Source organism: Schistocerca nitens, chromosome 8 (assembly GCF_023898315.1).
Source record: "Schistocerca nitens isolate TAMUIC-IGC-003100 chromosome 8, iqSchNite1.1, whole genome shotgun sequence".
Lineage (NCBI taxonomy): Eukaryota > Metazoa > Arthropoda > Insecta > Orthoptera > Acrididae > Schistocerca > Schistocerca nitens.
In genome coordinates this window covers 482,071,068-482,096,580 of record NC_064621.1, presented here as the reverse complement: position 1 = coordinate 482,096,580, position 25,513 = coordinate 482,071,068, and the positions used below count along the sequence as shown (strand labels likewise).

General features: G+C 44.3%; 1 protein-coding gene across 1 annotated transcript in view; it reads right to left on the bottom strand.

Annotated features, from left to right (window-relative positions):
• Positions 1-3,155: 3,155 nt before the first annotated feature.
• LOC126198756 (O-acyltransferase like protein-like) overlaps positions 3,156-25,513 on the bottom strand; it is a 36,990-nt gene continuing 14,632 nt past the window's right edge. The window contains exons 4-12 of the mRNA XM_049935311.1: positions 25,358-25,443; positions 24,230-24,411; positions 21,412-21,744; positions 17,292-17,485; positions 15,944-16,076; positions 13,621-13,804; positions 9,086-9,228; positions 7,024-7,132; positions 3,156-4,403 (exon numbers count right to left, since the gene is read on the bottom strand). Coding sequence (XP_049791268.1) covers positions 4,150-4,403; positions 7,024-7,132; positions 9,086-9,228; positions 13,621-13,804; positions 15,944-16,076; positions 17,292-17,485; positions 21,412-21,744; positions 24,230-24,411; positions 25,358-25,443 — 1,618 coding nt within the window. The 3' untranslated portion in view covers positions 3,156-4,149. The remainder of the gene's footprint in view (positions 4,404-7,023; positions 7,133-9,085; positions 9,229-13,620; positions 13,805-15,943; positions 16,077-17,291; positions 17,486-21,411; positions 21,745-24,229; positions 24,412-25,357; positions 25,444-25,513) is intronic.

Sequence of the window (25,513 nt, the reverse complement as noted above, 5' to 3'; positions counted from 1 at the left end):
TATGACGTAACATTATCCTGATCTTCAGATTTACCCTCTCTAAGCTTTCTCCTAGCTATCTCCTTTCCGCCTGATTCCAGATCTTCTCAGCCTCTCCCCCTTCTTCTTTTAACCTATTATCCACTACTATCAACACTTTACTTTTATCCGAATTTGTTGGAAATATTTTCTCCATTACTCCAGTCTGTATTAAGATATTTTCCTTTCTTGTTTTTCGAGAGTTTCAGAGGGCATTTCTTTTCTACCTTCGTGTTTTTCAGTACCTTATAGAATAACTTACAGTTTTTCTTCTATTCCTTTTTATATCTTCAAATTACAGTCGCAAAAGATGGAATATTTCTCAATATTACATACGACACCTATGTGGTACTTAAATTAAATGAGATATTGTTATGCAGTAAATTTTATATGAAATTTAGGTACATTGTCCACATTTCATTCTCAACATTGGGGCAACTAAAATCGACCATTTGGAAAGTATACTCTATGTACTTTTACCTCTGCAAACTCTTCAAAATTTCGTGCAATGGTTTACTATATTTAACGCTCCATAATAATTGCGTTGAACATCGAAACAAAATTAAGTCATTTATGGGGGGAAGGTATCAGTCAAGAATATGTGTAAAAATCAAATTTTTGGGCCAAATAGTTTTTGTGGAATCGAATGATAAGAGTGTCAAAGCAGTCGGAACACCATGTGTCTTCACAGGCGAGCAGTGCAGTGACAAAATCGCGCACAGTGCGGAATGCAGGGAGCACGTCTTTGTAGCAGCGAAAGGGTTAATGCGGCCGTGGTGGCTTTACTTCATGAACTGCGCGCTCCCCCCTAAACGTAAGCTTGCGAACTATGCTATACTATGGCGCTGCTTCTCTTGACGCGTGCGTCGTGTGCAACCGGCAACGCAGCAATCTCCCGCGTCTGGGCGGGCATGCGCGAGCCGCCAAGATAAAAGAATTGAACTTGCGAGACACCAAAGAAGCAGTGAGAGCTGAGCATCTCGAACAGATTACAAAATACCTTCCCAAGAAATGTTTTGGGGTTTCTTCACTGCAATGGCTCTAGTTCCAGTTGATGGCATGATGAAGTCAATCAAATACATCGAACTCCCTAGGCGCAGTGTTTCCCAAGAAATGTTTTGGGGTTTCTTCACTGCAATGGCTCTAGTTCCAGTTGATGGCATGATGAAGTCAATCAAATACATCGAACTCCCTAGGCGCAGTGTTGTTTCATTCCTACAGGGCTTTTCAGATGGTAGAGGAACATTTCTACATGATTTGGCCCTGTGTCACATTTGTAAATCAGCCAAGACGATCTTGGATGAAAACAAGATTAATGCACTTCAGAGGCCTGGTAATTCGACTTGAACCCCATCGAGAATTATTTGTGGATTATCTTGAAAAGGCGTCTTGTAAAATGAATTGCTCAGCAAAAGAACGCATGTTAGTAACTGTGGTAAAAGAATGGTTTCATGACAACAAACTACGAAACACTTGCCCTAACCTGGTCGAATCTATACCAAAACGTGTTCAGAAGCTCGTTAAAGTTAGTTATTAATATTCAGTAGGCTACTAACTGTATCACACATATCGCATCGTAGCAACTGAACTCATAAGAGGGAAGAGCAGGATTAATGTTCCGATGTAGTCATCCCGTTTTATGTATACCGCGCTCACTTAAAGTTTAATCGTCTTGTCCCAATTAATTTGCATACTACTTTAGTTTTGGGTGTTGGTGCAGTAAGTATAATCCGTAAACAGTCCTACTAACTAATTTTCTGCCCCTTCGTGTCGCATCAAAAGGAACCGGTACACTTGGATTGGACTGAAGCAGGTCCAACATAACTTATGTCGCTCTCCATGTCCTGATTGCACTAAATGTTCATCATTACGTACTATGCAGCCTTCCCTACGTTGATACATTAAAGTCGTACCTCTCTGGTTCAAAACTTCGTAAGTTTTATTTGTGGACAGAGGCGAAGGTGTTGTACCGTCAGCATTTGTACGCTCCATCACACGAAGTTCCTGAAAATTCTCTCCTAAGTTCATTAAATGTTTTTCATTTGGCCTATAGAAGATGACACGACAGTTGTCATTAGTTCTCGTGTGGTGAAGTCTTGATATTTGGATGCTGACGTCTTGCAGAGTAGGAAAGTCTAACTGCTGAAATCATAAATCATCCCATTTTCTGTTCGTTAAAGCTCTGAGCGTGTTTGTACTTCTCTTGGAGCTGGATATCTGTGATCATTATAATATTTCTTATGTAGTGTTATCTTATCATCGTCCACAACTGTTGGTACATTCGTCAACTACTTTTGTACGTATGCAGTTTACTATCGTCTCAAGCGATTGTGTTATTGCTGAAGTTATCAACGTAGAGTAGACCTTATCTCTAGCAAAAAGAGTCCTCATCTATCTAGCGTACAGAAACCTCCTGTTACACTGTTCCCGAGCAATTGAAATAGTTTGTATTATCAACAATTAACTGCAGACTGAGCACCGGAAGAAACATAGTGTCCTTACAGATAGACGTGCCCTGTGTTTTAGATTACGATGGAACTAGAGCACCGTTAAATCTTTCCTGTATGTGCATGTAGGTGAGAAGGCTGAGCACTTACGTGCGCTACAGACGGGCCAGTAATTTATTTCATTATTTTCATTTTTCTGGGTGATTAGTTAACCAGAAAAAGCTGTTATACTAATTTTGATACATGTTCGATAATATTTTGCATTTTTTTAAATAATTCGTTTATAATATGAGGTTGAACCAATTCTAAGAATAATTGGACACTGTTATCTTCATGTGTTTTTAGAAATGTAATGTTCCTTATGCTTAATGTCTAAAACCGTCACCACATTCGTATCAGGGACTGAAATTACTTCTTTTGAGACTGTTCTTTTTATCAAACGACGGCAATCTGCAGTATTATATTGTATCAGTTACCTGTAGTAACATAGTGTATTCCATTAATTTCTTAACTGGTGATATTCTCATTAGGACGAGTCAATGTTCAGTTTTTCGCAAATAATGTATGATAGCTGTTTATTTTCCTAAAATTGGTCGATAATGCACACTAAAGTAGGAACGTCTTCCGTTGCTCTGTTTTAGGAAATGATTCACATTAATCGTATTAAATGGAGAAGAAAGAGCTACAGTCTTTTATTATGATTAAGGTTTTTTATTAACAAAATTTAATACTGATATCATCAAACACAACAAACGGAGGCCTTGAAGGACCTCACCTTCATTTGATATGTATATTTCTGAAACATATAAATATCTATGAAATACGTAGGTAACACATGACAACGAAATAAATAGCTACTCTTCTTCGCAGTAACATTTTCCTCGCCATCTGGTGTTTCGTTTTACATAAAGTTCTCTTGGCAAAGACACTAGTTGAAGCAGAGTAGGTGAAAGACGAAGTGCGAAATATGCGAATATTTTACTGTGGAAAATGTTGTTCTGCTACGCAAATCAAAAGAAAAAAAAACAAATATCACTTAATAAATACTGGCCTGTTTTTCGCCAATACTGTTTGCATCTAGATTTAACATTAGAGAGTACTGCAAAAAGCACTCCCTAGTAGTATTTCCGACTAGACTGCCAAAAGCGACCTTTTACGAGAAGTTAGAGTGGTCAGGTGGTTAACAGACGACTGGCAAGGCGGTACGAACCCGCTATATGGCTATAGCAGCGAACGGTGGCAAAACGATCTATCAAGCGCAGCGCTTGCCTGAACATTGCGACGCCCAGTGTCCTCTGACCTGTCGGGAGCAGAGGTGCCCAGTTCTCTCCGAGTCGTAGTTGGTGACGTTAATGGAGAGTGTCGTTTGACCTCGAACCAATGCGCGGACTAAAGAAGGAACAGCACAATAGTTTCACAGCCTGTTTTCCACAAGGAACTGATTTATGTTGCTATACGAGTATGAATGAAAGACACTTATTCGACCTTCTTCCCTCAAAAGCATGTCGATCTTGCGGTTAAGATGTGTATCCTTCGAGACTGCCACAATACGTCAGCGGTTAGCGCGACGTCATAAACTGCGGTATCTCGAATGCTGAAGCGAAGGTCGTGTCGACGCATTATCAGTCGTCGTCGAGGTTCGCGTAGCGGCGTCCCCGGCCGCTGGTCGTTGCCACGGAAATCACTAACAGCTGGCCGGCGTGGACGAGGCGTCGACGCGCACCTCCGCGAGTCGACCGTCGCAGGGAGGGGCGGGGTGCGTCTCGGTCGCCTCCGACGCCGCCACCGTGGCGGCCTCCGTGTTCTCGAAGGCGGGGTTGTCCTGCAGTTTTCCGGCCGCCTGCCCCAGCGTCGAGGGCGGTTGGATGCTAGACAGCACGGACGCCGGCGGCGTCGCCGTGCCGGGCGACGCGGGCTTGGCTGGCGAAGGCTTGCTGTCTGTAAAGGTGCGACAGAAACTCGTAAGATAAAGCGCAACAGTCTAGCTGTTCAGTATCTGTGTGTGTCTACTCCACTGAAGAATTTATCACCAAAAACATTGCTTATTAAAGTTAGTCCCGGGCATTAATACTGTTAAAGCACCACATTCAAGTAGCATAGAACATTTATTCGACAATAGCTAGGAATTTATCAGTAAGAGCTTCAGTACATCTCCCCCCTGCTTTGTATAACTGCTTGCATCCAGTTTGACTAATTCAGTTTTTGGTAATTTCCAAGAATGATTGCCTATCGAAGTGGCGGGGTCCAAACGGTACATATCGAACGTGCGATTGTAAATCGATCAAACGACTCTGCTGTCAGTGTTATGGTCAATTATTTGTGATCGTCATTTTTATCTGTTTTCCGTCGTTCCCTCTTAGCTGCTCTAAGTTACATACCTCCGCGAATTAATAGCAAAAAGGGAATTGTTCCCGTGACGTACACATAACATGGCCTTTCACATGACGACGAGTAAGGTAAGTCACCTCCTTTGTAATTACAAGTATTTTTGTAAGGGATCACGCAACCTTTTTGGCGGGCGTTATGAGTATGTTTACGGTGGTAATGTAGCAATGACAAAAGAAGACCGTTACAAAAATACTTGTATTTACAAAGGAGATGACTTAGCTTACTCGTCGTCGGTGTTGTCGTCATGTGAAAGGCCATGTGATGTGTACGTTACGTGAACAATTCCCTTTTTTCTATTAATTCGCGGAGGTGTGTAACTTGGAGCAACTAAGAGGAAACGACGGGAAACAGATAAAAATGACGATCACAAATAATTGACCAATCGCACGTTCGATATGTACCGTTTGGACCCCGCCACTTCGATAGGCAATCATTCTTGGAAATTACCCAGCTTTTTATGGAAATTGAAGGGGGATGCAAGGAAAGGACAGGAAACGAAAGGGAAGGAACTAACGATATCATCAGCCTCGGGACTTTGAGTGGAATCAGCGGCGGCGACTGAAAATGTGTGCCGGACCGGGGCACGAACCATGGATTTCCTGCCTACTAGGCAGGAAACGATATCAATGAAACGATTCGCTGATGATACTGTTATCCTGAGTGAAAGTGAAGAGGAACTACATGATCTGCCGAATGGAATGAACAGTCTAATGAGTACAGGATATGGATTGAGAGTAAATCGAAGAAAGACGAAAGTAATGAGAAGTAGCACAAATGAGAACATCGAGAACATTAACATCAGGATTGACGGTTACGAAGTAGTTAAGGAATTCTGCTACCTGGACAGTAAAATAACGACCAACCGACAGAGCAGGGAGGACATCAAAAGCCGACTAGCACTGGCAAAAGGGGTATTCCTGGCCAACAGAAGTCCTCTAATATCAAACATAGGCCGTAATTTGAGGAAGAAATTACTGAGAATATACGTCTGGAGCACAGAATTCTATGATAGTGAAACATGGACTGTGGGAAAACCGGAATAGAAGAGAATCGAAGCATTTGAGATGTAGTGCTTTAACTGAATGTTGAAAATTAGATAGACTGATAGGTAAGTAAAGAGGAGGTTCTGTGTAGAATCGCCGGCCAGAGTTACCGAGCGGTTCTAGGCGCTACAGTCAGGAACCGCGCGACCGCTACCGTCGCAGGTTCGAATCCTGCCTCGGGCATGGACGTGTGTGATCTCCTTAGGTTACTTAGGTTTAAGTAGTTCTAAGTTCTCGGGGACTGATGACCTCAGAAGTTAAGTCCCATAGTGCTCAGAGCCATTTGAACCGTGCAGAATCGAAGAGGAAAGAGATATATGGAAAACACTGACAAGCAGAAGGGATAGGACGATAAGACATCTATTAAGACGTCAGGGAATGACTTTCATGGTTCTAGAGGGAGCTGTAGAGGCCAAAAACTGTAGAGGTAGACAGAGGTTGGAATACATCCAGCAAATAATTGAGAACATAGGTTGCAGATGCTGAGGAATTCGTGGCGGGCCGCATCAAATGTTTTATTTCCATAGATAGCTACACTTCAGAAAAATACCTTCAGGAAAGATCTGATACTTCTCTCTATATTCGATGTTAACAAATTTCTCTTCTTCTGAAACTCTTTCCTTAGCAGTAGCTATCTACATATTGTATCCTCACTATTTCGATCGTCATCAGTTATTTTGCTGCTGAAATAGCAACGCTCGTCTAACACTTTTAGTGCCTCCTTTCGTAGTCTAATTTCCTCAGCATCACCTTATTTAATTTGACTATATATTATGCAACGCAATTTTTAACATTTATCAAAGCATCGACCACACAAAATATTAATGCAGGAAAGAGCTGCTGGAATTAAATATGTGAATTAGAAGTACAATAAGTGTAATATTGAAAGAAACTAGAGTGCAGTATGGTAAACATGAGTAAATATTGTTACAGTGTAAAGATTGGAAATATTGAATATATGGCCAAAATGGAGATGTGAAAAGGGTTCACGGGAGGATTTAGAGAGAGAGAGGGGGGGGGGGGAGAGGGGAGAGGGAGGGGGAGAGAGAGTGAGTGAGAGAGAGAGAGAGAGAGAAAGAGAGAGAGAGAGAGAGAGACAACAAACGTAGTTGGGGAAAGGCACTTACCCGGTTTTAGCCAAGCCTTGTCCAGGTTGAGAACGGGTAGCTCAAAAGTGAGGGTGAACACTGTGGATAACGTGAGCACAATGGCGACGTCGCCCAGTGCGATGTGTACCTGCAAACAGAACAGATGGTCACTGCTAAGACAAAGTACAAGAGGTGGCACATCAGTACAGTCTATGGTTATCAAAAAACGCATGGGACGAAAAAGCTCTTTTTCACATTCTTTGAGTGTATTATTAAGGGTGCAGTTATCACCAAGTGTGCACCATTGAAAGTGTGCCAAGCCACAGCACGTTTATATGGACTATGTTAATTATGAAAATTATACGTGTTCTATATTTGGTTGACTCATATATGACGAAAATGTACACTCCTGGAAATGGAAAAAAGAACACATTGACACCGGTGTGTCAGACCCACCATACTTGCTCCGGACACTGCGAGAGGGCTGTACAAGCAATGATCACACGCACGGCACAGCGGACACACCAGGAACCGCGGTGTTGGCCGTCGAATGGCGCTAGCTGCGCAGCATTTGTGCACCGCCGCCGTCAGTGTCAGCCAGTTTGCCGTGGCATACGGAGCTCCATCGCAGTCTTTAACACTGGTAGCATGCCGCGACAGCGTGGACGTGAACCGTATGTGCAGTTGACGGACTTTGAGCGAGGGCGTATAGTGGGCATGCGGGAGGCCGGGTGGACGTACCGCCGAATTGCGCAACACGTGGGGCGTGAGGTCTCCACAGTACATCGATGTTGTCGCCAGTGGTCGGCGGAAGGTGCACGTGCCCGTCGACCTGGGACCGGACCGCAGCGACGCACGGATGCACGCCAAGACCGTAGGATCCTACGCAGTGCCGTAGGGGACCGCACCGCCACTTCCCAGCAAATTAGGGACACTGTTGCTCCTGGGGTATCGGCGAGGACCATTCGCAACCGTCTCCATGAAGCTGGGCTACGGTCCCGCACACCGTTAGGCCGTCTTCCGCTCACGCCCCAACATCGTGCAGCCCGCCTCCAGTGGTGTCGCGACAGGCGTGAATGGAGGGACGAATGGAGACGTGTCGTCTACAGCGATGAGAGTCGCTTCTGCCTTGGTGCCAATGATGGTCGTATGCGTGTTTGGCGCCGTGCAGGTGAGCGCCACAATCAGGACTGCATACGCCCGAGGCACACAGGGCCAACACCCGGCATCATGGTGTGGGGAGCGATCTCCTTCACTGGCCGTACACCACTGGTGATCGTCGAGGGGACACTGAATAGTGCACGGTACATCCAAACCGGCATCGAACCCATCGTTCTACCATTCCTAGACCGGCAAGGGAACTTGCTGTTCCAACAGGACAATGCACGTCCGCATGTATCCCGTGCCACCCAACGTGCTCTAGAAGGTGTAAGTCAACTACCCTGGCCAGCAAGATCTCCGGATCTGTCCCCCATTGAGCATGTTTGGGACTGGATGAAGCGTCGTCTCACGCGGTCTGCACGTCCAGCACGAACGCTGGTCCAACTGAGGCGCCAGGTGGAAATGGCATGGCAAGCCGTTCCACAGGACTACATCCAGAATCTCTACGATCGTCTCGATGGGAGAATAGCAGCCTGCATTGCTGCGAAAGGTGGATATACACCGTACTAGTGCCGACATTGTGCATGCTCTGTTGCCTGTGTCTATGTGCCTGTGGTTCTGTCAGTGTGATCATGTGATGTATCTGACCCCAGGAATGTGTCAATAAAGTTTCCCCTTCCTGGGACAATGAATTCACGGTGTTCTTATTTCAATTTCCAGGAGTGTATGTTTGATCCATTGATATACATTGTTTTTCTCCTGCGAAGATGATTGTAATAATCTAAAACGGTAGAGAATAAACAACAATTGTACAGCTGACGGCACAAACACGCTTTTTTCAAATTATCCAACAGCCGTAGACAGTCACCTTTATTACGACCTCCAACTCCAGTTTATTCCGAAGCAGTCACCGACTTGAGGAGGAGCATTAGGAGTAGGAATACTAACACTACAAGTAATTTTTTCGAAGACCGTGCAACTGCTGTGATTGCATACTTACCACCGTGAAGTGATCGTAGCTGATCGGAGCCCTGAGGGCGCCCAGCTCGTAGTAGAAGACGAGGAAGTGGATGAGGTAGGCGCTGTAGCACAGCTTGGCCAGGGGCTGGAATCCCCACCAGCTCAGCAGTCTGCGGACGGGACCTGCCGCAGGACAATATCACTACAAACTCGTCAACAACTCCAACCGTATCGCTATGGAGCTGAAATCTCACAGAATAAACACTTAGAAGCGTGACATTAAAAAGGGAAGGAAAGGTCCGGTTATGTCCCTTCGACGACCAGGTCATTAGAGAAATCTAAACATCGGACTAGGAAGGAAATCGCCGTGTCCCGTCGCGGAATCTTTCCAGCGTTTAGCTTGGACGGTTTTGGGAAAACACCGGGAACCTAAATCCGGATGGCTGGAGGGGAATTTAAACCGCCGTCCTTCCGAAAGCGAGTCTAATGTACCGGGTGATCAAAAAGTCAGTATAAATTTGAAAACTTAATAAACCACGGAATAATGTAGATAGAGAGGTAAAAATTGACACACATGCTTGGAATGACATGGGGTTTTATTAGAATAATAATAAAAAAAAGTTCACAAAATGTCCGACAGATGGCGCTGGACAGAAAAACTGCTACCGTGACGGGTGAGAGGTACGCCGATATGTTACAGAATCGCATCATCCACAGCCTGGCTGATAAACACCTGCTGGAACGTACGATGTTTATGCAGGATGGCGCTCCACCCCATATTGCTAGACGCGTGAAAGATCTCTTGCGCGCGTCGTTTGGTGATGACCGTGTGCTCAGCCGTCACTTTCATCATGATTGGCCTCCCAGGTCCCCAGACCTCAGTCCGTGTGGTTATTGGCTTTGGGGTTACCTGAAGTCGCAAGTGTATCGTGATCGACCGACATCTCTAGGGATGCTGAAAGACAACATCCGACGCCAATGCCTCACCATAACTCCGGACATGCTTTACAGTGCTGTTCACAACATTATTCCTCGACTACAGCTATTGTTGAGGAATGATGGTGGACATATTGAGCATTTCCTGTAAAGAACATCATCTTTGCTTTGTCTTACTTTGTTATGCTAATTATTGCTACTCTGATCAGATGAAGCGCCATCTGTCGGAAATTTTTTAAACTTTTGTATCTTTTTGGTTCTAATAAAACCCCATGTCATTCCAAGCATGTGTGTCAATTTGTACATCTCTATCTACATTATTCCGTGATTTATTCACTTTTCAAATTTACACTGACTTTTTAATCACCCTGTATTTCTGCTGCGCCCCCTCGCTCGGTACATGAAATTTAAGCTGTAGGATCGATTTTCAAATTTTAGGCAGCATCTAGTATTTTCAGACTAAAGAGACGATTCATCCTCGTGCGAATTAGTGATGGAAAAAAGAGCTCTGCTCGAATTCAGGAACTGTTCCAGCATTCATATGAACTGATTTGATCCGTCCGAACAAGCCTCGGAAGGCTCAACGTTACCGACCGACCGTCGTGTTTCCTCAGGCGAAAGGCATGATAGGCATGAAGGGGCCGTTGTTGGTTTTCGTGACCAGAGCTGCTACTTCTCAACCAGATAGCTCCTCAGATGGTCTCATAAAGGTTGTGTGCACCCCGATCGTCAACAGCACTCGACAGACCCGTACGGTCACCCATCCAAGGGCTAGCCAGGTCCAACGACGTTTAACTTCGGTGTTCGGACGGGAACCGTTTGAACTGATTTAGAGGGACAGTAATTCAAGAAGGCTGGGTTGCTGTATGAACCAAGTAAGTTGATGTCTGCATCACGTCGCTAAGGTTTAGGTTAAAAACGTAAACGGCTACTTTCTTGAGCTACTGTACTTGTATTTCCTTTTTACGTACTCTCAAGGCCTTCTAGAACGCATGGATCTCGTCTCCTGCTAATCACATGAATCAGTACTACTTCAGTTAAGACGTAGGTTACGAATACCACCATCGGTGTCTTGCCATCCATCTATACAACTTGCTCATTTTGGGCTGCTATGCTCCAAGGCCAGTTTGAGTTTGTGTGATGTAAGACAAAACAAAACAACCTTCGCGTAAATTAGAGTGATTTTACCTAGGAGCCAAACTGTTATGTCAGGATACTGTTGGGTAACCAAACGTGGACATATTTCATTCAATTGGTGTAAATGTGATAGGTTCTCCAGACGCAGCTGACAACAGAACGTATATTCCATAATCGATTATGAATAATCAACATCAATGAGTACAGCCTAAGGAAGTGTCTAACACTTCACAGTAAAATATATTGCGACTACAAGCCTCTGAGCTGATATCTTTAATATCCCCTCAAACGGCTGATACCATTCGCAGTTCAGAGGTGTTGCTTATTGAGATTGACTATCTCCGCTAGAGCCGGGTGCAGTGCTCCACGTGGACCTATCCACTGTCATGGGAAAGAGGACACGCAGACAGCCATTATTTTAGTCTTGCAGAGTACATGGCGTCGGTTACTACCGGTCACGCCTTCCTGCAACACATGCTTTGAACATGGACATTCTGGCTCCCACTAGCGATTTCTATTTAATGCGCTGCTCATGACGGCTTTGGCTTTGACATGTTCGTATCGGGAACGGGCAGAATACCGTTGTCAGCAACGACGGAGTGATTGGAAAACCAAAAATGTGAGACTAGGACTCGCGCTCTTACTTACGTGCGTAGATAATGATAATAACTGCGTTTGGCTCGATGACCTGTTGCAGGTCTTGCTATTGGATACCACTTAGCATATTTACATGTCATTAACCTACCCCAGTTATGCAACCGGGGAAAGGCAACCTACAGTTTAACGTGGAATCCGATCCACGTGTTGTTTCTGGCGATTCCTCACATCACTGAGAGGTGGAATTTCCAGGCACGCATTTTATGGTAAGCCACCAAGCCCTACAAGTGTACAGGTAGTTCATCTATAGGTTTTGAGGACTGAATTGGCGAGCATCAAAATATGTCACACATATGGCCCTATCTATTGATTGCATTGATTTATAAGTTTATATTTCTTACGCCGGTTAGGGTTGTAAACCTCAGTATTTGACATAAATTTCAAGTTGCTACCTCTAGCTGTTCCTGACAGAAAGTGGTTTCAAGAGACGGACAGACAGTTAGACGGACAGCAAATGCTACAAATAAAAAAAATGATGTAATTGCAAATTAACAACTTTCGTATCTTTTTCCCTTACTTGTACTGTGAAACCTTGCTTGTTACCAGGTTTTATGATTCTAGGTCAACGGGCAGTACACTATAGTTTTTGATGGGTGAGTTTGCGAATGACAAAATATGTTATGTAAATGGCAATATCTTTTAATTACGTTGACTTAGTAGCGTCAATTTTTACACTGCCAAGGGATCGAAGATCTTAGCACATTAAACAAAATTTCAACTTCATGCCTCAACTCGTTCCTGAGAAAAAGGCGTCTTAACAATCCGACAGAGACATACGTGGACAACAAAATATCTATAAGGGTTTCGTTTTTACCGATTGAGGTACGGATCCTTAAAAATGGTGTCCAATGTTTCGAATCCATAACTATCACATGTAAAAAGTACCTATATCACGAGGGTAATCCCAAAAGTAAGGTCTCCTATTCTTTTATAAGTACACAGACCTGTTTATTTCTACAATGGTTTACATCACTTTACAGCTTGAACATTTAGCTATTTTTCGACATAATCACCATTTCTGTCGATGCCTTTTTGTAGACGCTGTGGCTGTTTTTGTATACCCATGTCATACCAGCTCGCCACCAAACTGTTCAGAAAGTTATGAACCTCCGTTAAAATTCTGTGAGCATTGCTCCGGGAAACCTCAGGAACCAACGTGCAGAGATCATCCAGGGTGATCCGACGATCTTCACGCATCCTTTATTGGTCGTGAATTTCGGTCCGACCAGCTGCAAACTCTCTACACCACTTACGAACATTTTTGACATCCATGCACGTATCACCATACACTTCCTTCAATTGGAGAATAACTGCGCGCAATTCGCACTTGGTTGTAACATCCAACGGGAGCTCCATTCTCAACGGCTGCCAAGCCAAGACAGAGCGCCTCAGCGCGGCGTGCGCATGTTTACACACAGTGCGTGAAGCACTCTTCATAACAGTATGACCAACTGCCACACAGAGTTCTCCACTTATAAAAAAAAAAAAAAAATTGGAGACCTTACATTTGGGATTACCCTCGTATTTCCGACAAAAGTCCATTACGGACACCTTTAATGTAAAAGGTGTAACTCGTCTGGTGCTTGAGTGAATATTGTATTACAGGAACAAAAAGGTGTTTGAATTATAAAAGTTACTTATACACTCTTTTCTTGAACCTCTATCACAGTTTCAGTGTCCCTTTGGGAAACGGAATGTTGGTACATCTCTTGTCGGTGCAATTGTACAACCGCCTCAGGACAATAGCTACATTCGTGTACCAGTTGATGGACGTGGCCTCTGGCAAGCGAGTGACGCCAGCGGTATCAGAGGGGGAGATAGGGTAGAAGTCTGGCAGGTGTCTACCTGCGTATCCTCGCTCGCAGGCGAAGATGATCCAGGCGACGACAAGGGCCCAGGCGAGCGGGTGCAGCGCGCTGAAGAAGGCGGCCTCCAGGGGGTTGTACGGCTTCACGTAGTAGGCGTGCAGCGAGTACACCACGGCCAGCGCGCACGCCGTCGACGCCACCCAGCACACGCACACCGTCGCCTGCGGGGACAGAGCAGCGATGCTTCACAACAGACGCGACGCACACACGAAGCTACAGTGTCGCGTCACATTACTCATCCACTTCTTCTCCGAGACTCGACGTTTCGAACTTCTGTTGGGATATATCCCTCAGGAGTCTTCTAGTTGTCGATCACTGTAAAATTCCAGTGTCGCGTTCGCTTACAACAGGCAGTTTTCCCGCGATTTTTGTTTAAACCGATGAATGACGAATTTTACCCAATACTCCACTTGCTAAGAAAAAAAAAAAGCTTCTGAAGATGATACCTGTGGAGGAGTCGGCACGTCGAGTTTGAAAAAGATGGGGAATATGACGCAGCCTAACGACCCAGAATATTTTATCTACAGTGACAAGAATCAGGAAAGAATGCAGACTGGCAGTGTAAACGTGCTGGGTCTACGGACGTGGACACACTCATCAGCACCGTCTTCTACGCCTGAGGGATAAATTTATAGAGCAGACGAGTCTGAACTGAGTTGCGTGAGGTTTAAGAAATCCAGCTGTATGAACAAGAGCCGTGAAAACAACTGTTACCGACAAATGCAGTCATTTTTTAACTTCTTCCTCGGCCGTTTTTTCTTTTTTTTGCTGCATGGGCGTGGACGATCGTTTGAAACACACATATTGTCTGATTATCAAGTCTGTATATCGGTAGCTCGAAGTATTCAAATTCTACCAAGTCAGAGACTGTCAACTTCGCGTAACAGAATCGGTTACACCTAAACTGCCCAGAAAAATCCGGTACATCCAGTTCTCCAGGAAATTTGTACCGGGATGCTTCTGTTGCGTTATTTATCACCTCAACTGTCATTTCAAGCTTTTATCAATCATCCAGAGGAATTTTTAATACTATTCGACAGATAGATATTACTTTGCGTGTTGTAATATGTAATTTTCTCCTTTTTTTTTTTTAAAAAAAAAAAAAAAACTTTCGCTTGATGTGGTATCACCATTTTCATAACCTTTTTCAGCTTGAATAGCCGGCCGCGGTGGTCTCGCGGTTCTAGGCGCGCAGTCCGGAACCGTGCGACTGCTACGGTCGCAGGTTCGAATCCTGCCTCGGGCATGGATGTGTGTGGTGTCCTTAGGTTAGTTAGGTTTAAGTAGTTCTAAGTTCTAGGGGACTGATAACCACAGCAGTTGAGTCCCATAGTGCTCAGAGCCATTTTTTCAGCTTGAATAGTCATAAACACCAATGTGAACAATGAAGCTATATAGAACTATTAGTTCAATGAAGGGCTTATTTCAATAGTGGCACAAGTCCATTTTTGTTCATATTAAGATACAGAGTCCTAAAGTTAAATCAGCGCTGAAAAATCTGCAGTTGAGATACCAGAAATAGTCAAGCAAGTGGCTTCTTGCTAGAGATGAAACTTTCTTTCTGTTTGTTTGCCTCATTAATTTCAGAAGCGTTATGGACAGAAAGGTGGAGGTAATGGACTTGTACCACTATTGAAATAAGCCCTTCAAATAATGCCGAGGAAAGATTCTTATACTCAATCTAACTTGAGTGATGTTTGTTTAGGAAAAAGAAGACAGGCGTATCACAAATGAAAATTATATTTCCGTAGTTAATACTTTGCTTTGTTGTTCATATAATTATGTCCTACGGTTTTTATTGTCTCTTGCGCTATTTCCCTTTTGTTTTCGTGTTCAGTGTTCTACTCCCAGTTGATAACTGTACACTGAGCTCTCCATTACGTGCCATTATATGTGGGATTCGATTTTTGTTTGCATACACGTGGGACTATTTGTGTTTTTCTTACCATCGACGTGGCACCTGATCAGGAATTTCTCAGCTTGCAACTTCCATGGTTAAGTCGCGCATCGCCATCTCCCGGCTTGTACCGTTTTTGAACGTGATTCGCACCAGTTTTAACATTACTCCGAGTGCCGAATAGCGAGACTCGCTTATTGTGCACATGGTCTATTTGTTTTTGTATCCAGCAGGACACAAGATTAACAGTTGAGGCGACTGCTCGTAATAAGCAGAAAGTTTGGGTCAGGTCCCGGTCTGCCACTAACTATCAGCTGACCCGACATAACCATTATGAGCTCCTATTTTAATTGTTGCAGATAAATGTAGTTGCAAATTGGAAGAGCACAGTCGTGGTACTTACGATAGAGAGTTGTGTTTTGCGACCCTTGGTGTGGAAGAGCAGCCAACCCAGCCCCAGGCCCACGAGGAAGGGGCTGGCGCGCGTGTAGGTGGCCGCATACACTCCTGGGAAGAAGGCGTCTCTCACCGTGTCCCTGCAACACGTGGGCTCCAGATTAGATACAAGGTGCTGCGGATCCTGCGAGCGTTCTGCTCCCAGAGACAACCGTGCCTGAAGCTAGCTATCTTGGCAACAGCTCCCCCATTAAAAAGGCGCTCTTTGATTAAAAAGCACAACTACGAGGCAAAACATAGTTGCAGAAACAAGTTCAAGGTGGAAAGGTGAACATTATGCAAGTGATTTAAGGCCGGGTACAAGAAATAGCAATTCCAGGACTATTTTACTGTCTTGCAAATTAGGAGTGACATTATAGGGGAAAATATTGCTACGAATAGGGGAAGGTTACACAAATAACTGCAATATTTCAGACTTCAGTTAAGGGAAATCCATCTTCAACCCAAGGATTAACAACACAGCACTGTACTATTGGTGGCTGTATTGAAGATGGTATACACTCATACCAACTTTCAGTTGCCTTAGAAATCGGTTATAGGGGAACCTACAGTTTACTGTGCATTTCAAGTCACAGTGAAACTTGTAGTAACAATTATTGCTAGCGGCGAAACAAGCGATATGTCACATGAAAAATTCTAGAGCGGTCTAATGATCGTACTGGAACTGTTTTCAGATTTGTACTCTATCACCCAGTTACCCACCGAGCCACTGGAGGATGGTGGTGGCGGGTTGGGGGCGGGGGGGGGGGGGGGAGTTGGCGTGAACGAGAAAAATGAGAAATGATAAGAGAGTGGGAGTGATGGAGGTGGACAGAGGCCAGGGAGAATGAGACAGGCTTGCTGAGAGGAAGGTAGTGAAGACAGGACTGAGAGAGGATGGCGGGTGGGGAGAGAAAGAAGATGTGGAGAGGGGGCGAGGAAAGAAGAAAGTAATGTGAGAGAGTCAGGAGAGAGAGAGAGAGAGAGAGAGAGAGAGAGAGAGAGAGAGAGAGAAGGGAGACCAATGTAGTGCGTCGCCATCGTCGACAAATAAGAACGAACCAAAACGAAAACGAAAAATGAAAATAGCCAATGTGACTAAGAATAAGCCTACACATGAGGTAATTTTCCGCCTCTCTCTTAGCCAATATTTGTATATAAACAGACTTTCTTCCCACTACGTAAGTCAGTTCATATATATATATATATATATATATATATATATATATATATATATATATATATATATATATATTTGTGTGTGTGTTTGTGTACATATGCATATATGAGAATTGAGTGAGAGAGGGGTTACTCACTCGAGACTGCGGACGTCAGCCCAGGGGAACTTGAGGATGTAGGTGAGGCAGAAGGCGACGATGATGGGCACGAGCAGCAGACCTCCGAGCAGGCCACGTGCGACGCGCGGCCACCGGAACATGGGGTACAGCACCAGCGGGCTCAGCCAGTAGAGCTGCGTGTCCGCCGACAGGTACCACGACTGCACCACGCACTGCAGCACACAGGGAGATCCAAACCAATGGGAGACATCGTCTTGACGGGACAAAAACACATCTTTTGTTGGGGTTTTCTACACATAGCAAGGCCTAGATCCATTGACTGTTTTTGAACTGCTATCTTTACAGGAGTCGTGGTGCAAGGCTGTATTTCTCGAGTATCTACTCCCTCTCAAAAACCATCTAATACATTTACTTCCGCATTTCGTTCAGGCAATTTTTACTCGTTAAACCTCAGACACTACTGTCACAGAATATCTTTGACAGTACCGTACCCTTGTACAGTCGAAGCACGGGACTCTGTACAGGGCTGCGACGAAACTTGTGGGGCAACCACTAGCTCTAAGTTGCCGTTGAAATGGTGTGTGGCGCTGCAGCAGCTGATGCTAGCGCTGGCAGCTGTAGTTGCTCCACATTTAGTAGAATTGGCATAAGAAGGTTCCTGACAGTTGACAGCGCTGTTACCAGTTTTCAGCTGTGAAGCTCAAACGGCTGCAGGTGAAAAGAATACAGCCATCTAGCGATCTGTGACAATAGTGCAGCGTTGCCATAGATACGTTTACAAAATCGCGTTACGTGACAGGTTGTCGCTGGCATGCAAAGCGGTCAGGGATAAACTTAAACGCTGTCTTGACTACAACGGCAGAGGCCCAGACCTATGTTCTTTGGCGGCTTTCAAAGTCGCCAGGCTGGAACACCAGTGACCTCACTGTTTGGTACCCTCCCTCAAATCAACCAACCAACCAGAACTACAACAAGGGAGAATTATGTCGAGTCTCTCTGAAATTCCATCAGATCGTCCAACGATGATACTTTCCTACTTTACTGTACACACCAGAATTGTCAGTGACAAACTTAAAATTATTCTGATTCTAAATTATAAGTCGTTAATGTATACTGAAAACATTAGAGGTGCTATCACGCTTCCTTGGGGCACACTTGATGTTACTTCTGTTTGTGTTGAGCATATGCAATTCACTGTAACATACATTCTTCGAGCCACTCACGTACCTGTAAAGATACTCCGTGTGATCGTATCTTAGCTAATAATTCACCATGCGGTACAGCGACAAATGACTTACACGAATCTAGGGAGACAGAGTCTGTTCATCTTCATACGTTGTAAAGATAAATTTCTGCCGACGCCTGTGGCTGCCTCAAGACTTGGGTTACAGTTGATCTTGAGATGTAAAATTTGCACAGTAGTATAGCACATTCCATCAATAGCTACTGTACTGGTTGGTTATACTGCGAGCTACAGTGCGGGTTATAATTATTGAATGGCAGCGGGTCTTGGTAGATATGCTAATGCGTTGATGAGGAACCGATTTATGCTGGAAGAAAATTAGTTACAATTTTGGCCACCAGGTGCAAACTTGTTGCTGTACAGCATGAAATGAAATGATCGTACGGCATTGTTGGTCGGGAGACACAATGCGGGGTGCTCGGCCGCCGACATTACAAGTCCTTTTAGCTGACGCCACTGCGAGTCAATGATGGTATGATGATGAAAAACACAAAACACCCAGTCATCACAAGGCAGAGAAAATCCCTGACACCGCCGGGAATCGAACCCGGGACCCCGTGCGTGGGAAGCGAGAACGCTACCGCAAGACCACGAGCTGCGGATGCTATACAGCAACTTGTCGAAAACGCTGGTGCTCATACTGGTGAAATAGGGTTAGCGGCGGTTAATAACAGAATCAGCAGTACTCCTTTCTCACTTGTTTTACGTTTTATGTCCACGTCCCGTTCCTAATGCGTTACATAGGGAAACATTTCTGTACGTCTTTCTTGCATTCACAGCGCCAAGTTTGCACCTGGTGGCCAAGATTGGAACTATTGTTTTTTGTGGTGTCACCGCCAGACACCACACTTGCTAGGTGGTAGCTTTAAATCGGCCGCGGTCCATTAGTACATGTCGGACCCGCGTGTCGCCACTGTGTGATCGCAGACCGAGCGCCACCACACGGCAGGTCTAGAGAGACGTACGAGCACTCGCCCCAGTTGTACGACGACGTTGCTAGCGACTACACTGACGAAGCCTTTCTCTCATTTGCCGAGAGACAGTTAGAATAGCCTTCAGCTAAGTTAATGGCTACGACCTAGCAAGGCGCCATTTGTAACATTGCATGTATCTCAAGATAGTCTCACTTGTATCATCAAGAATGCTGTATACAAATAAGGATTAAAAGTTAAGTGTATTCCATAGCTACGTTCTTTTCTTTATTGCATTCATTACGAATCCTGTTCCAGACTTCGCGCCAGTCGGCGTGTGTGTACGTGTGTCCTTTCGGCTACCCGTCACTGTGGACTGGCTGCCTTGTCAGTCCACTACATTTTTAACGAAGATCTTTGCCGCATTACAGCGTTAGACTATGTAACAAGTTTCGCTGCGACGCCATAATTACAATCCATACTGGATCTCCGTGAGTAGCTGCACTTCAGTTACGACAATTGGGTACTATGCGTATTTTAGCTCCGAAGATGGCCTATTTCGGCTGAAACTGACCGTATAAATAAATGCGTGATCTAGACTGTGCTTTGTTTAGACACTGGCAGACTGACTGCTGTAAGATCTACATTTACATCTGCATCTACATCTACATGGATACTCTGAAAATCACGTTTAAGTGCCTGGCAGAGGGTTCATCGAACCACCTTCACAATTCTCTATTATTCCAATCTCGTATAGCGCGCGGAAAGAATGAACACCTATATCTTTCCGTACGAGCTCTGATTTCCCTTATTTTATCTTTGTGATCGTTGCTCCCTGTGTACGCCGGTGTCAATAAAGTATTTTCGCATTCGGAGGAGAAAGTTGGTGATTGGAATTTCGTGAGAAGATTCCGTCGCAACGAAACACGCCTTTTTTTTAAATGATGTCCAGCCCAAATCCTGTATCATTTCTGTGACACTCTCTCCCATAATTCGCGATAATACAAAACGTGCTGCCTTTCTTTGAACTTTTTTCGATGTACTCAGTCAGTCCTATCTGGTAAGGATCCCACACCGCGCAACAGTATTCTAAAAGAGGACGGACAAGCGTAGTGGAGGCAGTCTGCTTAGCAGGTCTGTTACATTTTCTGAGTGCCCTACCAATGAAACGCAGTCTTTGGTTAGCCTTCCCCACAACATTTTCTATGTGTTCCTTCCAATTTAAGTTCGTAATTGTAATACCTACGTATTTAGTTGAATTTACGGTTTTTAGATTAGACTGATTTATCGTGTAACCGAAGTTTAACGCGTTCCTTTTAGCACTCATGTGGATCACACTTTTCGTTATTTAAGGTCAACTGCCACTTTTCGCACCATTCACATATCTTTTCTAAATTTTTTTTGCAGTTTGTTTTGATCTACTGATGGCTTTATTAGTCGATAAACGACAGCGTCATCTTCAAACAACTGAAGACGGCTGCTCAAATTGTCTCCCCAATCGTTTATATAGATAAGGAACAGCGAAAGGCCTATAACACTACCTTGGGGAACGCCAGAAATTACTTCTGTTTTACTCGATGACTTTCCGTCAATTACAACGAACTGTGACCTCTCTGACAGGAAATCACAGATCCAGTCATATAACCGAGACGATATTTCATAAGCACGCAATTTCACAACGAGCCGCTTGTGTGGTACAGTGTCAAAAGCCTTCCGGAAATCGAGAAATACGGAATCGATCTGAAATCCCTTGCCAGTAACACTGAGCACTTGATGTGAATAAAGAGCTAGTTGTGTTCCACAGGAACGATGTTTTCTAAACCCATGTTGACTGTGTGTCAATAGACTGTTTTCTTCGAGGTTCGAACACAATGTATGTTCTAAAATCCTGCCGCATAACGACGTTAACGATACGGGCCTGTAATTTAGTGGATTACTCGTACTAGATGTGCGAGGTGCGGGCAGGAAGCGGAACGGCACTCACCACCTCGCCGGGCGGCTGGTAGTTGTTGATGTAGAGCAGGTTGCGCCACCAGGAGGCGCGGCAGCGGCGCGTCTGCTCGGCCATGACGCCGCTCCACAGCGGGCCGGAGCCCAGGTGGCGCGACAGCGTCGCGTACAGCCAGATGACGACGGCGTAGACGGGCGTCAGGCGGACGTAGCGGTACACGTAGAAGTTGACCAGGCCGAAGGGCCGGCCCTGCGAGCGGTCGCGCAGGAACACGAACGACAGCAGCATGCCGCTCACCACGAAGAACGTGTTCACCGCCAGGCTGCCGCCGTTAGACACCGGCATCTGCGTCCAGTCGTACTTGAGCTGCAACACGACGACGCTCATTAGAGTGCGCTCGCTACACTACGAGCCGTCGTAAAACTGGACTATCACAGCGGTCGATATTGAGTTCGTCCAACTACGCGAGTGTTCCGTAGCTTAGAGTCAGGTGAGAGGTAACGTGGGCATAAGTCGCCCCTAATACAATATATTCACTTCCGCACATCCACAGGTACAACACCAATAACAAATGTAGCACGCGGCAAGAAAATAGTAAAAAGCTTTCAACACATAAAGCAACTGAGTTCAGCCATATTTGCACTTCCAATCATCGGAAATCTTGGGGAGAAACAAACCAAAAAGTTAAAATATTTTACATATTTTTATTCAATAATGACGCATGCAATAATGTCCTCGGGTAATTTATCTTTAACAAAGAAAGTTTCCATACTTCAACAACGTGCTGTAAGAATGATATGTGGTGCTCATCCACGACCACCTTGAAGGCATCTGTTTCAGGAGACAGGCTTCACAGTACGTTCATTCCTTCATGGAGTTCGTTGTGGATATAGTTCTAGAGAAACTATGACGAAGGCATTTACAATGCTAGAGGAAAAATGACATCCATTATCCCACATTAAGTTTGTCTTTAGCGCTAAAACGGGTGCACAATTCTGCCACCAAAAATTTTAATCACTTGTCCACTGTTTCACAATGTCTCCCAGACGTAAAGTTAAGTCTGAAAACAAGCTGAAAAAGTTTTTCCTTAACAACTCTTTCTTCTCAGTAGAAGAATTTCTACCTATGTGATACGTAAATCTTACTGGACAGGAATTGTGAACTCACATCAATATTTTAAAAAAAGTAAATGTTGAGCATGTAGCCATTTTTATACATGAATGTGTAACGTGAATGTAAAATGACTCTTTTGACATCGTTATGATTCATACATTTTCATGTATTGGAGCTGCGCAACTCTAATTATTTGAAAAATGTCATGTTACAACCTTGAGACGCCGATAAAATTATTTAGACAACCATTTTTGGTAGACTGACCAACATCAGATTCATAAAAGTATTCACAGCATCATATTAGCCGAAATATAAAATCACTAACATCAGGTGATAAAACCATGAATTAGATACTATTACTATTTCACAGTACAAATTATATCGTCAATCTATAAAAACTACGACAGGTAGTACACTCATTCATGTTACGTACTTTATATTACTATATAATAACTGTGGCAACGGCCTTGCCGCAGTGGATACTCCGGTTCCCGTGATATCACCGAAGTTAAGCGCTGTCGGGCGTGGCCGGCACTTGGATGGGGACCATCCAACTGCCATGCGCTGTTGCCATTTTTCGGGGAGCACTCAACCTCGTAATGCCAATTGAGGAGCTACTCAACCGAATAGAAGCGGCTTCGGTCAAGAATATCATTATAACGACTGGGAGAGCGGTGTGCTGACCCCACGCCCCTCCTATCCGCAACCTCACTGAGGATGACACGGTGGTCGGATGGTCCCGGTAGGCCACTCGTGGTCTGAGAGTGCTTTTTAATATAATAACTTTGTATGATGTATGGTTTTATCATCTGCCGTTAATGAATTTATTTTTCGCCTAATACCTCCCCTCCTGGGCGGGGCTGTTAATGAGTCACGCCTGCCCAAGTGAACAGCAACGAAAGAATGTTCCGAAGGGAAAAAGACGTTGCAGGCACGCACACCTACTGACGCTTCGTAGTATGGCTGCAATACGGAACTCTGATGCACCATGTTACAGTGAGAAGACACGAAACGTATTGATATTTTAACAGCAAGAAGAAAGCCTCCTAATAATACAATAATAAAGTGTGCTTTCAAACTCTATGTACTGTGTAGACTCTTAAATGAACGCCCTTCTCATATAAATAACAAAGTTCCAGCATATTTCTTTCCATTCCCCCAATCAGTATATTTCCGGCTGATCATTTGGGTTATTGTCATGTTTTGGTTAGAAATTTTTGTAGGCGTCGACATTCATCGGTCGTATCACTTCACTCAGGAAACGAGGTAGTGAATTTCAAAGTACATCTTTTAGTCAGTCAGCGGTTCTGCACGGAAAATAGCGGCCTTACAAGTATTCCGCATACGAAATTAATTTCTTAAGCACTGCGATATCAGGCTGAGTCAGTCTCCCGGCGTCGTCACGTGCTGCGAAGGATACGTCTCCGTGTTTCATTATTTGGCACTTTAATTTGATTTAAAATGCTCTTCAAGGATCAAGTTGTGCTTGTGAGGGAAAGTGGAGGCAGAGAATGAAGTCTGTGTTTGTCTGATTAAGCTGAACATTAGCTAGAAAAATAGTTACATCTAAACTCTAAACCTCAAGTCCAGTTTCACATGCACAGTGGAAATATCGCCGCTGCCAGGTTCTGAGTGTAGCACGCGTTTTGAACGTGAAGTAATACTGGCATGTGACTATTTGATCAGAGAGCAAAAGGCTGAAGAGTCTCCTTTGTTTTGGCGATCTGTGACGACTTACCCCGTCCTCGACGATATCGCTGTTGATGATCGGTGTGTCGGCCATGACGGCGTACTTGTGGAAGAGCACCACCCAGGCCATGCTGAGGAACTTGATGCCGTGCACGCTGGTCAGTCCTGAGTTGCTGACGTGGGTCAGAGAGCGCCAGTTCTTGCGCACCGAGAAGGCCAACCACGCGCTGTCTGCAAAGACACGGGAGAGTCAGGTTAGCGGTGAAAAACAAGCGAGGCGTCACGAGGTTTGTCAGACTGTAATGATTGCTTGTGAGGTACTGCAAAAGTTCAGTAGTGGGGAAAATACAAAAAAAGAAAAGAAATTTCACCTCTATGTCCAACACTTTTCATACAGTTAGCACATCACTTGAAACTTCAAGTACGAATTCACTTTTGTTGCCACTTCGTGCGATCAATGACGCATCACACGTTCCATTCGTTGGTGATTCTGGTACACTGCCTGTGTGTGACTTATGATATTGTGTACGGAAGTGGACTTCGACGGCATCAAATATTCAACACGTTGTGCTGTGCCAAAAATTATGAAATCACTAGCAGATCTCTGGGGTGTTCAAATCAACCTTCGGCTTCAGGATAGTTTTAATTCATCCTTACAGTCACCAGACGAAATTGTTCTTGTTTCACAACTCCACTTATATTGTCTTCTAAACTCGGTAGTCGCAAAATACCGTCCTTAGTAAAAAATCTTGGTAGAGCAATTTGCGTCAAGAATTGTGGCATTTTACATTGTAATCAACCAATCTAGATCTGAAAATGGCCGGTAACGACAGAAAACGGTCATAACCACTTGTATGTTCGCGCAGACTGGACTGAAATAAAATAACCGATTACTACTAAAACCATTTCATTGTCGTTACTTTCAATTTAAACTAACACATAAGTCTCTCATTCTTTATGGTGTTCTCGTTTCATAACTCAGTATTTTCGGCATCTGTAAACATTCGATGTACTATTATTGCTGAAATCCTGGATGATACTACGTTAAAGTTTTCTGTTTTTGCAACAATTCTGACTTTGACATTCATGCAGTGTAATTATATGCGGCATTTGATATACTCAGTGCCATTACTGCAATACAAGTAGTTTATTGTTCCATGAGTCGTGCGAGCCTTACCTTTCTTAATGTCCATCTTCTCGGAAAAGAACACGTCGTAGACAGTGGAGCCCACTAAGGCCACTCCAAACATGACCATCAGCGCCCTGTAACACACAATAAAATTCAAGTTTAGAGACAGTAAATCAGAGCCAGCGCGAGGCATATTACTTTCAT